Source organism: Fundulus heteroclitus, chromosome 2 (genome assembly GCF_011125445.2).
Source record: "Fundulus heteroclitus isolate FHET01 chromosome 2, MU-UCD_Fhet_4.1, whole genome shotgun sequence".
Lineage (NCBI taxonomy): Eukaryota > Metazoa > Chordata > Actinopteri > Cyprinodontiformes > Fundulidae > Fundulus > Fundulus heteroclitus.
In genome coordinates, this window is record NC_046362.1 from 36,290,868 (window position 1) to 36,305,199 (window position 14,332).

Sequence of the window (14,332 nt, forward strand, 5' to 3'; positions counted from 1 at the left end):
GTTCTTTAAGAACTGTATTTAAAACTGATACAAATATTGTTATAATATTTAGAACACTTAAACTGTTCAAAAGGTTATTTAAAACAATCAGAAAATAATGTTTGCACCGTGACATCTTTCAGTTCAGCTTGAAAGCAAAGCTTTAGAAGCGCGTGATGTGTTCAGAATCAGAATCAGAATCAAGTTTAATCTCCAAGTAGGTTTGCACTTACAAGCAATTTGACTTGGTGTTGATGGTGCAGACAAAAAACACTCTTTGGGTTTTAAACGAGTGTTTCTGTGACTACCAGGTTCCCGCAGCACTGAAGAACAAGCATCGGTCGGGTCTGGATCACAAATACGTTGATCTATTTCTGTTCCTTCACCGCATCTGTTCTTTATTCTCCTGCATATGTTCCCATTCTTCTTCCACATCTTGCCTCGTACCATCAGTAACAACTTCCAGGACGGCTGGGAGGACTTTGAAGGTTTTCTTTTTCTTTTTTCTTTTTTTATAATTTTTAATAGTTCGACAGTTTTCTTAAACTTCGGACTGGAGCAGAAACTAGGCTGTAGGTTAATTTCTGGTGTTTCTCCAACATATTACAACAACAGCTGAGTCGGATGTGCCTGCAGCCTGAGAGGCAGAACAATAGATTTTTATTTTATTTTTTTTCCGGGTCCCAGGGAAAATTTCAGAGGCTCTGCTGTATGCCGTCAGCCTGGTGACGATGCCCTGCGCCACCGTGTTAGTCTGCAGCATGCTACAGCATGCCAAGCTCTTTCTATAGGTTTCAATCTCCTCTTTCTTTCTCTTCCTTTCTTTCTTTCTTTCTCTTTCTTTCTCTTTCTTTCTGGTAAATACTCGGTTTTTGTTTTTCAGTTGTGTGGAGAAGATAATGAAAGTGTTTCAAAGAAAACTTTTCTGCCTCCTGTGGTGTTTTTTCTTTAATATTGTATCTTACTGTGTGTGTGTGTGTGTGTGTGTGTGTGTGTGTGTGTGTGTGTGTGTGTGTGTGTGTGTGTGTGTGTGTGTGTGTGTGTGTGTGTGTGTGTGTGTGTGTGCACGCAGTTTTGCAGCATCCCTGATGCAATGAGCTGGCAGAGTGTGGTTACCACGGCAACCGCAGCTGAGTTTTCCTCGTCAAGAAATGGGGGGCGGGGCTTAGCGTTGTTGGGCGTGGCTTGTTTTATTCTCAACTATGTGGGAAAATACAAGGTGAACTTATTAATCATAATACTTTTATGTAGTGTTGTGTTACAGCTGTAACCATTCAAAGAACATGAAAATGCAGAAAAATAATATAACAAAGATATAAAAGAATGTGTGTGTGTATATATATATATATATATATATATATATATATATATATATATATATATATATATATATATATATATATATATATATATATCAGAATCTACAGCAGGGACATCAGAATGTCATTAACGGTGGAGAAATTTGGCCGGATGGTGACAAAGACATGGAAGGTAATCCACACTGAGGGGATTGCACTCCCAGAAGGGAGAATAGCAGATGTTGTTGAAGAGAGCTATAAGTACCTTGGAATACCATGAAGAGGCTGCAAGGAAAGCAGCATCAGCCAAATACCTGCAACGAGTAAGGCAAGGAAGCGGCTGATATGATCAAATCCTACCAATACGATAGAGAGGGCTGGACTGAAGAACAGCACTGAAGCTCTGATTATGGCAGCACAGGAGCAGGTCTTGAGCACCACAGCAATGGAGGCACAGATCTACCAAACCAGGCAAGACCACAGGTGCAGGCGATGCAAAGAGGCCCCAGAAACCATCCGGCGTCTCACAGCAGGGTGTAGGATTCTAGCAGGGAAGGAATACATGGAACACCATAACCTAGTGGCTGGTATAGTGGACAGAAACATCTGCTCAGAATACCAACTGGAGACCCCCAGGTCACAATGGGAGTCACCTGCTAAGGTGGTGGAGAACGACAGAGATAAGATCCTGTGGGACTTCCAGATACAGACAAAATGGTAATGTCCAACCAACCAGACGTTGTGATCATTGATAAGCAGCAGAGGACAGCCGTAGTGATCGATGTGGCCGTCCAGAGCGATGGAAACATCAGGAAAGAAAGAGCACAAGAAACTGGAGAAACATCAAGGCCTCAGAGAAGAACTAGAAAGAGACAATAGTGGTGGCCGTGGTCATCGGAGCACTCAGAGCAGTAAACCCCACTCTGGAGAAGTGGCTTCACCTGGAGAAACATCAGACATCTCAGTCCAGAAGAGCTCAATCTGAGGAACAGCTAAGATCCTAAGAAGAACCATCAGGCCTCTGGTAGAGGCCTTACCTTAATACATGCTGGGGATCTGATCTAATTTCTATTGTTTCTTATTCGCTGAGCAGGTTTTTTTTTTCTTTGTTTTGTTTCTTTCAGAGGATGCAAAGCCTCTTTTATTAGCAGGTGTGCTTTGACTGGATTTCAACGCAGATATCTGGCGCCATCTTCTGGACACAGTGTGTGTAAATGGGTTGACCAATTAAAGGGATATTTGCTTGAATTTACTTCAATCATCTGTATCTCTGCTTTCTAAGTATAAAAATAAAAATGTCAAACAATAACTAGATGCAAGGCAGATTACTTGTCAGTATTTGAGAAACACACGCTTGAGAATTGTCTTTCTTTGCCTCACGAAGAGAAGATAAGGTACCTTGATAGCAGGATGGAGAAGCCAGAGGTAGAAAGACGGATTGGTGCTTCATCTGCAGTAATTCAGGGTGTTGCTCCATAATGCTGTGGTGAAGAAATACCTGAGCCAAATAGCAAAGCCTGTCTGTCTACCTACTGACCCTCACTTATGGTCAACATATGTGGTTCACCTCTGAAAATAGCAGATCCCAGATGCAAGCAGCCAGATTCAGCTTCCTCTGTAGGGTAGCCAGTCTCAGTTTTAGAGATTGTTTTAATATTTCTTATTTATTTTATTTTATTTATTTATTTGACGTAGACAGTGTACATTAACTAGCATTACTGCAAATGCACCAGAATTAGATAAAAGGCTATTTTTCATCTGTTGTCAATGGACAGATTTTAAAATTGTCTACCTAAAAACACAACAGTAAGAATTTTACAGTGAACAATACAAATATAAAAAGAAATAAAAAAGATAAAACTCTTCAAATCTTGTTGACAAATACAGAGTTCATGTTCGCTAGACTACAAATTTTAACAAAAAAATTAAACATTAAAATAAAAATAATTATACTATTTATATACAAACACAGCAGAGACACAAGTGGTAGCATGGTTTGGTTTATGGAAGACACATTCTATTAATGCTGACATGTCTGATGTGTTATGAGCCAGTTTGTTAGGTGCTTTTTTGAAAAGAGTGTATGTTATTATTATTATATATATATATATATATATATATATATATATATATATATATATATATATATATATATATATATATATATATATATATATATTGACTTAGGATGGCTCCTGGGTACCTGACGATGGAGGTCTTCCCTTGTGCCTCCTCCCTGGATTTTTTTATCCAAGCAATCCAAATTGATGGATGGATACATCTATTGTGTGTAATAAATTCAGTGAAATGGCATTTAATTACAAGTAAACACTATATTTTTTTACTCGGTGTTCATAATAAACAGAAATCAGCTTTTTAATTGAGAAAAAAGTTTTTACCCAGCTAATAACGAGTTTTGGCCCCTGAAATACCTTCAGTGAGAAACTTCTTGTTGCCATCCACCCTCTCTGGCATCGGCCTGAGGAAAGTATCCTCTGCTCTTCACTTTCTGCAAGAAAATCTCCAGGATGTATCTTAAGAAACATCATAAAGGATGCAGTGACGGTGGAATCTTAATTGTAATTAATCCATTTTTATGGTGCGATTGCTTGCATTGTTCATGATTATATGTCTATTTTAAGTTGTTGTTTTATGGTTGCTACCTTGACTAGGTCTCCTTTGTCAGAGATTTTGATCTCAACGGGACTTCCGGGTTAAATAAATAAATTTGATGTGATCCGTGTGTGTGAGTTTAGCCATTTTAAGTGTGAAAAAATGTGGGCGTGTCCTAAACTCTTAACTATCACTCCCAAAATGCCTTAAACACCCAACTTCAATTAGATGCTGTTCTTGAACCCTTTGGAGTAGATGCAAAAGCTTGGTGTCTTTGTAAAGGTCAAACTTTAATTTTCTCTTACTGACAACTCCAATCTGTTGCACTAGTGACTGTTTTTTTATTATTATTGAACTTTAAACATACATAAATATTCCCTTTTTGTTGTTGCTCTTGTTTTTTTTCTTTCTTTCTCATTCAGCTGCAGAAAAATGCAAGGAGGTACTAACTGGACAATAAAGGAGCCAAAAGAGACAAGCCTTTTCTATCAAAGGTTCACATTTTAAGTCAGCAGCATAAAAAATGCTATTCTGGAACTTTTTTGTGTAGATATGTCCAAAAACATGACTGTTAGGTTAATAGGCCTCTCTAAATTCTCCTTAGGTGTGGGCGAGAATGGTTGTTTGTCCTGTTTGTCTCTGTGTTGCCCTGCGATAGACTGGCGACCTGTCCAGGGTGAACCCCGCCGCTCGGCCAATGAAAGCTGGAGATAGGCACCAGCAACCCTCATGACCCCACAAGGGACAGACGTGTCAGAAGATGGATGTCTGGGGTCTTCCAAAGGTATCCAAACTGTGCCAAAACGGAGAACGTCTGAACATGCCAAATCCAAAAAGCTGCAACTCCTGCTTACATCTGCATGCAGACACCAGTGAGGGCTCTAATAAAAGGTTATTTCCAGAGGAATCCTGTTCAATGCACAAACTCACTGTCAAGGCAATTGAAATACAGCAGGAGAAGAATAAACACAGAGAAATTCACATTTTGCTATTGAATATTGGAAATAATTTTACCAGAATTTAATTTTTACAATTAAAATGTATATAAAAGAAGACAAAAAAAGGCAACAGTGAACCAGTGGTGTGTTCATTCACACATTTTGATCATGCCATTATTCCTTCTTACAGTACCTTGTTGGCATTAATATAAATATCTAAATGTACAAAACGGTCAGTTATTTTTAATTTTTTACTTGACTGCATGCCTTTAATTCTTAGGTGACTTCGGAAAGTGCAGAAAAATATGTGTTTGTTGTTTTTCTTTGAAATTTATATAAAAGCTTGTCTACTCACACACAGTCCGCTTAAAGCAAAACATTTCCCATCCTGTTTTGGTGGTCTGCAGAAATCTAATAAATCCAAGGGAAGTGGCTCTGTTGTCCTGTAATGGGCCACGAGAGGACAATAGTTGTGAATTGGTGCCCAACGCATAATGAACTGAACTGCATTAAGAGAGGATTCACGTGAATTCTCCATGTGGTGATGAGCGTAATACAGATTATCAGAGTCCAAGGCTGAGATGGGCCCAAAGCAGGATGTTACACCACCGACCAGACACCAAAAGGACCACACTTTTATTTAGTGAGCAAACAATAGATCTCATAAATCTTCTTTTTGGAAAGTAAAACTTTTAAATATTTTATGGAACAAGCACCAGTTGGGTGGCAAGAGTGGTCTATACCCCGCTTATGGATGCCCCGCTAATGCAGGCACTAGCACTGCATAAGCATCATGCCTTGTACCAAAGGTTCAAGATGCGTGATGATGAGGGAGGTACGTTTCGGTGCACTTTAGGCCAGGGCTGCACAAAATTCAGAAATCTTGCAATGGCAAGATCAGTGGTTTTCCTTTTTCTTCTCTTTCTCATCTGCGCTCCCATCACTCTGTGATATTTAGCGTTTGGAGCAGTTGTCATGAGTATCCGGTTCGGGGGATCTGCTGTTGTGAGACTCTAAATACTGCTAAATACTACATTAGCATGAAAAATGCAAGTTCATAACACCTGGAATACATTATTATTGCACCCCAAAACAGTCCTCTGCAACATGACATTGCACATATTGAAATACAGTATATCAAATGTGTATATATTGCGCAACCCTGGTTTGGGACCATGGACATCCACTGAGCATTGTTTAAATATCAGACGCTACCCATGTCCATCCTTTTATGACTGTAATGTAGTGATGATGACCGGAAAGAGGTCCAGTCTTAGCAAGGTGTCCCTAATTAAGTGGCCGGCTACGCGTAGACACATTAGGGGAAGGATGGGAGAGACTGGAGACAGTAGACTTCTTAGTAAAGTTATTTAATATTTAGTTCCCAAAGATTTATTTTATGTGAAAAAAGAAATAGAATATCTCCATATGTTACATTTCTGTTTAGACAGCCTGATACATCCAATTTCCAACGTAATAATATGTACTATGTATTTGCTAAGGACAAAGATTACCAGTTTCATAGAGATTAATATCGTACTACACGTTTTTCTATTACTTTACCAAAGAGCCAATAACTCCTCGGAGGTCTCTGCGAGGGCCATGAGAAAAGATGTGGAGTAGGAGGGTTGTGGAAATCTCTCTGAGCCAATCATGACACGGGACCTCGTTAAAGACGGGCGCCCCAGCCAATCAGAGGAGCCCATTGCTCTCCGTGGGTCTGACCTGTTGCCAGAGCTGGGATAATGTTCTCCACAGCTGTTTTTTTCTCTCCTTCTGGAGTCATGGCAGGATCCGAGCAGGATTAGACGTCCAGTCCGCGAACAGCGAACAAAAGCTGCGCTCTGAACGGTGAGCGCGTTGTGCTCAGGAGTGTCTGCTGAGGTAATGTCTCTGAAATGTTCAAATGCCATTCCCAGCTGCAGCGGGCTGTAGCCCCGGGCTCCTCCGGTTTGTTTTCAAGCTTTTGTCCCAGTTCAGACCGTTTACCGGGACCATGAGGACGCCCGGCCCCGAAGTCTCCGCGCGGTTCGGCGTCTCCACCGGTGAGACCGAGCGTCTTTCTGCAGCAACGGCGTGAGGAGGCGCGAGGTCCGAGCGGCGGAGGGGGACCCGGCGGAGAGACTCCTGGACTGGAACCCGTCCGGCGGCCCGGCTCCGGGGGAACCGGACGTTGTGGAAGAGGTCCGGAGACAAAGGAAGCGTTTGTTCTTCTTCTATTTCCCGCCTGTGGGAACTAACGGTGACCGGGAGGAGTTGAGAGAAAGTTGCCAAAAAAAGTTCCGGAGCGACGCTTTTACGCACGCACGCCCCCGCGCGCGCGCTCGTTCGCTCCCTTTGATGTGAGCGCCGCCGGGTTGTGATCCGGGCGGTTCCAGGTGTGAGGATGGTGGAGAGCCGGAGCTGCGTCCAGAGAGAGGGGGTGTACCGCTGGTTCTCCACCCTCACCTCCGCCCAGAGAGCCGAGTTCCTCTGCGGCCTGCTGGACCTCTGCGTCCCCATCGAGCTGCGCTTCCTGGGCTCCTGCCTGGAGGACCTGGCCCGCAAAGACTACCACTCCCTGCGGGATGCCGAGATCAAAGCCAACAACCCGGCGGACCTCTCGGGCCTCACCAACGTCACGGACGAGGTGGTCCGGAGCAAGCTGCTGGTCTCCCTGGCTCTGCTGGGCACGGACAACCGGGAGGCCGCGGGGGTGCTGTACCGGACGCTGACCCACATCGACACGGTGATCAACAACTACGGGCTGGCGCTGAACGACGGCAGGACGGAGGAGCAGTTCCTGCTGCTCTTCACTATGGCCTCCAACCACCCGGCCTTCAACTTCCACCAGAAGCAGGTGCTGAGGCAGGAGCTGGGCCACATCCAGGACATCCTCCAGGTGAGAGCTGAACGGGGCCAGAGGTGAGAGCAGGTCAGGGACACGGCAGTGGGGAGGCGGCAGGGCCCTCAGCCACAGAGGAGACCATAAACCTTTATTTACCACCACTAAACCCGGGGGCAGTTTAGGAATAAGCAGAATTTGGGTAAAAAAAAGTCTAAAGTTATCCAGGTCTGAACAAGACAGGGATGGATTCAAATCCTGGTCTGGGGTCTTTCTGCATGGAGTGTGCATGTTCTACGTGTGTGTGTGGGTTCTCTCTGGGTACTCCGTCTTCCTCCCACAGTCCAAAAACATGTCTGTCAGGTGAATCGGTCTCTGGAAAGGTTGGAGTGTGTGCGTGGTTGTGTGTCCCGTGTGTCTCTGTGACGGACTGGTGACTGGTGGTTTTTCTTTCCACTGTCGCTTCATGCTTGCTCAGTATGAGGGATTGCAGCAAAGCCATGGACAATGCAGACGACTCTTCCTGTAGCTCTACGCTTCTTCAGGAGTGAATGCTGCTTGGAGAGACTTTGAAGCAATCAACATGTTCCCTTATATAGGACATTTTTGACCAATCTGTATAATCTGACCCATCTGTATAATCTGACTGATTTTGACTTTGTAAAGTGCCTCGAGATGACATGTTTCATGAATTGGCGCTATATAAATAAAATTGAATTGAATTGAATTGAATTGACCTGTCCCGGGTGGACCCTGCCCTTAGACTTAGCCCCACCCCCAGAACCCCACGGCTAAGTTTGGAAACATATTTCCATCGGTATGTCCATCCTTTGGTCTATCGGTCCGTCCTTTCTTCCATCTTTCTGTTCTTCTGTTGATCCATCCCTCCGTTTATTAATCCAAAGATCTCTCTGTGCATCGTTTTAAGCATCTGTTATCTGTCCATCCAGCTGTTGGTCGGTCCTTTGTGCCACTCTCTGTTATATTTACAGGCTCTATATTTAATTCTGTCAACAACATACTTATAATGAGATGCCTTAAAATGTCTGTGAACCGTACAAACATTAAAAAAAATCCCCAGATCTCTGCAGAAACAAATCAATCAGTAAAAACTGGTTTAACTGAACCTTCTGCGCTGTGCGGCTCCAGGAATAAATTCATTCCTGGAGCCGCACAGTGCAGACGACTCACTACCATCCTTTGGTTCTACAGACGGCTGAAGTATTTTCAGAGACATTGTGCGGTTTCTCTGTGAGAGGAAGTGAAAGCAGCTTCATGGAAAAGTCCACGGTGTGAGTGACATCAACAATGAAAGCGAGCGACAGCAGGGGAGCGTAAACAGCGCGTTGAGTTCCAGGGGTTCCTGCACATCTGCACCACTTCTAAACTTTGTTAAAAGCGCTGGAAATTAGGAACGACGCTGCTGCAAGAAAAGTTTGAACGCGTTGACATTTTCTTGCACATAAACATGTTTAGAAGATTAAGATAAGGTAAAGCAACAGAGCTCTGGAACTAAATAAAACTTATTATGATGTAACTACAGGTTTTTCTGTTTTAAAGTATAAAATTGTTCAAGGCAACCAAAAGCAGAAGAACGATCAACCCACACTCTGAAGGTTCAAACCTCGCAGATGATGTATAAAGCCAGAAATAAACTGCTGCCAGACGGAGATTACAATTACAGGCATAACCTACATTTCTAAATCTCGAACAAACATGAAGAGAATGTGCATCTGAGTAAGTGGTGTGAAGGTCTGGAACCGGCTCAGCGTTGACTTAAATGTCCAACTGGTTTTCTTAAAAAGATCTGATATAGAAGAAGAAATAGAAGAAGAAGAAGAGGGAACTCCGCTGGGTACTTTTAGCCGCTGCACATGGGTGTATACATACTTCTGCAGTGGTTGTGGTAATGTGGGCTACGGGCTGAATGTCGATGTGTGTAGGCACATGTGAACGTGTGTATATATGTTTATATGTACAGTATATGGATTTACTGGCATGCTTATTGGACTTTGAAGCAGCTCGTAAATAAATCACGAAGGAGGAAGAATGTTGGTGGACTATAGGAAGGAGAAAGGATATGATTAATACGTTTCACTTCTTCATACCCCTTTTCAGACACATTTACTAAATTATACATATAATATGTTTAATTTATATACATTGTTAATTATACATAATGTTTGTATGTGGTAAATTTACAATTTTGCTGGATTATCAGAAATAAATCATTCATTGAAAGAAATTTTGGTTCTTAACAAATCCGAAATCCACAGACTTCCTTAAAATGTAAATTAACCCTGAAGTCGTCTCCGTCTCCCCCACCTGACCGCAGAGAGGAAAGTGTCTTTGTTGGGGGTCAAACAAACGCAGATAATAGAGGAGGAAGAGTAAAGCAAATATACGTATTACCTCTGCACCTAATTACAGGTGAGACGTCAGCAATGACAGGCTGCTGGGGACGTAGCTCACCTGCGCTGTAAGTTATTCAACGGGAAAGTGACACAGTGGCACAGAGTGGGTTTATGTTTCCTTTCAGTTAGACTGCCATGTTTTAGATTTATCTGAAATTGCATGGAAGGAACAGATATAAGGTTTACAGACTTCTTAGTGGTTTGATTAGGGCTGGACAGTTAAGCGCATTCGCAATTAAAAAAACACAATTTTCAAATCGCAGAGGTCTGGAATTTTTGGCTTTATAACAAATGAACAGATAAGACGCGTCATTTAGGTGTCGGTAAAATGGTTAAAGTGGGTTTGCTCTACATGGAAGGGAAGAGAGCTGCAGCAGTGAGTTAATCTAATTTTATTATTTGTTTTAGAGTTTTTATAATCATTCTTTTTACCAGAAACTTTCAGGAATCTCTTCATAGCATTAAGTCTATTTAATACATTCAATTCAATTCAATTCAATTTTATTTATATAGCGCCAAATCATGAAACATGTCATCTCAAGGCACTTTACAAAGTCAAGTTCAATCATATTATACAGATTGGGTCAGATTATACAGATTGGTCAAAAATGTCCTATATAAGGATATACATATTGTTTGTTGGTTGCACTTTACGTTCAACAAGGACTGATGTCCAACTAAACAAGCTGTTCTCTTGAATAATAATATTCTGATTAATAAAAACAGTTAAACTTCTTGTTTTAGATAGTCCTCGTTTACAAACATCTTTATCTAGGGGCAATTTTTGTTGATTGTTGTTAATGCAGAGGAAAAAATAGCAGTTGTGGTTGAAATTAATCTCAATTTAGATTTATTTATTTATTGCCAAAATCGTGCTTGGTCAACATATTTTATTGCTGCTTTTTTCCTTATTTGTACCAATTATTATATTTACAAAATCCTGATTAAAAATATAGATAATTAAAAGCGAATAAAGTAGAATATTTAAAAATATATCACAGGAAACAGATTTTGTGTTTGCTCCATTTGGGAGTCGTACCGCAGGGTTTTGGACCGACTGAAGGCGATCAAGGGCTTGTTGTCTAAAGATATGCACAGTGTTTTACAATGATGTTAAATAGACAAAGGCGTGAATGACCATGAAAAAAGCCTCAGACATAACGGGTCTGCAGGACTTTTAGTCTGTTTTCACATAAATGCTGCTAACCATCCTGTGGCACGATCCAAACATCCTAAAACCAGCCTGGATGTGTTTGGGATCATCATCATCCCGTTGAACCTCCAGATCTGCCCGTCTGGAGGAAAATTTAAAGTTGAATCATTTGGAGGAAGTCTTCTTTCATTCATTCCTTGCTTCTGAGGGATGCACCAGTGTCACTGGAGGTGAAACAGACCCACAGCATGATGCTACCACCACCGTGCTTTACAGTTGCAATGTTGACTCCTCCAGACGGATTTCCCATCATTGTGGCCAAGCAGCTCAATCTGTTTTACTTCAGATCATTTGATTTCCCACTGAAGACGTTTTATTTTCCTGGCGTGGGCAGTTACACATTTCAGTTCAGCCTAGAAGGGTTTATTTTGGAGAAGACTTTTCTTTCTCGGTCTGCACCCTCTCTGATGGCGGCGGCGTAAAAGTGGCATCGACATGGCCAGCAGCACTGGTGCTCCAGCAGGTTCCTGTTCATGGCTGGAGGTTCCTGAACATCCTAACCGTTCCTTCGTCTGAGCTGAGGCGGGCAGATAGGGACCAAGAACCCAAACACAGACACCGAAACTGGTTTTGAATCTGATTAGGAGGGCCGACATTAGTTGTGTGTATGATTCTGACCCTGTGTTGACGTCGAACAGCTGCAGCCCAAATATTTATAGCTATTTTCTATCTCTTCTTTTAAAATCCTGGATAAAGACGAGTTAAGATGCATTATTAAAATTAATGACATGCAATCAATTAGTGTATATAAACTTCTGACCCACTCTGTATTTTTAGCTGAGAGATTTTTTTTAAAACGTGTTTTCCAGGCGAGCAACGGAGGAGAAGCTGCAGCAGAAGCTGCAGCAGAAGCTGGCGGTGATGGAGCTGCTGATTCTACCGCTCAGCCTCCCCATCAGACCGTCTCCGTGTCCCAGGCTGCGCTGCCCCCCTCTGCCTCCACCCTGCCCAGCGCCAGCGCCCCCTACCTGCCAACCTGCTGCTGGCACAAGGTAGGAAGGGACAAAGGTTTTTACTTAGATGACCAAATGTCTGCAGCTGCAGAAACAAACGGTGGGCTGAGTTACAATAATCTCATAAAAACAAGACGTTAGAGAGAAATTAGGATGCCCAGTGGAAGCCAGGTTTGGACACATATGGATGTTCAGCAGCAATATTTTCAGGCAAAATAAATTAAGAACATAAACTAAGGAAAAGACCCGTAAAAGCTTCTGTAAACATGTAGTGAAAAAAATGCTATTTCTCAGGACGAATAAATCAGGAAACTCCCATGTAAATAATATAATAATTATAATACACTTTATTTGTGCTCCACTTTACCAATCTTAAAGGTATACTATGCAACCGGTTGATTTTCCAGCGAGGCTCCCCCCAGAGGGCGAAAGTAAAAGTGCACTGTCGTAAAGATGCTCAGCTGTTCTGGTTTCTCCATCAAGCCAGCGGTTGTTTTGAGCTTAGCAGACAGGCAAACGCAACGAAAAGTGGAAAAAACGGCAGTACAAACAATGACTAACACAGTAAAAGTATGAACATCAGGCTTCCCGCAGCGCTATCTTGGCGAGGCGGCCGTGGCGGCTGCCTCGCCGCGGCCGCCTCTGTAGCGTCTCGCCAACATTCAAAAAATAAATAAATAAATAAAAAAAAAAATAAAATAATAATCATAATAATAATAATAATAATAAAACCCGATATGCTTGTATGTTTATTTGAGGTTAACACGCAGTTCTTTGTTGTTGCTTTCGCGCGTGCATATAGTGAATGGCAGGGCAAAAACACATGGAGTTCTCGCCGTAAAGCAAGACCGACTCTTGCGATGCACCAGACTTCTGTGGGTGCGGGCCGAGGGCTCCTGTACGGTATTTCCCCCACAGACCACCAGGGCGGCCGAGAAAACCTTTGTTCGACCTGAAATGACTCATTTAATCATCCAAAACGGTATGGAACACATTAATTAACTGAAAAATGTTGCATAGTATGCCTTTAAAGAGCTACAATTTAAAGGCCAAGAGTAATTAAATAAAGGAGTAAAATCAGAAACAGTTACACACGTTATAGTAAAATCCTTTCTATAATGGTGAAAATAGTTTCAAAATGGAGTGAAAAGTTAAAGGTGTATGGGCTGCAGTTGGTATGATTGATGGATCGCAACAGGAAGGTCCCTGGGTCTTCCTGCATGGAGTTTGCATGTTCTCCCTGTGCATGTGTGGGTTCTCTCTGGGTACTCCAGCCTCACCCCTGGTCCGAAAACATGACTGTTAGGTTGATTGGTCTCTCCAAGTTGCTTAGGGTTGTTTGTCCTGTGGTTCTGTGTTGACTGGTGACATATCCGGAGTTTACCTCTGTGCCTTCACCATTCCTGCCGGGGATAGATGGATGGATGCATTAATGGATGGATGGATGGATGGATGAATGGATGGATGGATGGATGGATGGATGGATGGATGAATGGATGGATGGTGTGTTGTTTAATGAGTGGAAATGCTGCAAATCAGTTTCCCATTGGGGGCGCTAACATTATAATTCAATCCCTGAAATTCTGCATGTTTGACTGCAAAATTACTGTTTGTGCATTGCCATGGCAGCCAGGTTGCATCGCCTACAACTGATGGAGGAGCATGAAAAAAGCAAAAAGCAAATTAACTAAATCGGTTTTTACTATTTTTTTTTTATGCCAAATGAATATGCAACATAGATTTTCCTGAGTTGACAGGTTTAGTTTTAACAGCCTAAATTGCTCTAAATTAAGGCTAGCTGTGTAGGCGTGAACCAATAGGCTGTGAACTATAAGCTACAGTTTAACTGATGCAGATTCTGTAGAAATAAAACTAAAACGAGTTTTTGCACCAACCGCTCCAAACCGTGAGTGTGCAGGAGGGGATTGGGCTTTTGGGATTTTTTTTGCATGGAGGAATCTAAAGAGAATAAGCTCACTAATCGATATTTTTTGATGGTTAAGTCTTATGCTGCTTGGAATTTCTTAATCGGTTGAAAAAGAGCCAAATTTAAACGTTATGCTTGTTATCATTGTTGGTCGGAATGACCCGTTCTGGCGG

At 42.2% G+C, this 14,332-nt stretch overlaps 1 protein-coding gene across 1 annotated transcript in view; it reads left to right on the forward strand.

Annotated features, from left to right (window-relative positions):
* Nucleotides 1–6,556: 6,556 nt before the first annotated feature.
* Nucleotides 6,557–14,332, forward strand: part of zcchc14 (zinc finger, CCHC domain containing 14) — a 32,656-nt gene continuing 24,880 nt past the window's right edge. The window contains exons 1-2 of the mRNA XM_036126537.1: nt 6,557–7,709; nt 12,089–12,271. Coding sequence (XP_035982430.1) covers nt 7,215–7,709; nt 12,089–12,271 — 678 coding nt within the window. The 5' untranslated portion in view covers nt 6,557–7,214. The remainder of the gene's footprint in view (nt 7,710–12,088; nt 12,272–14,332) is intronic.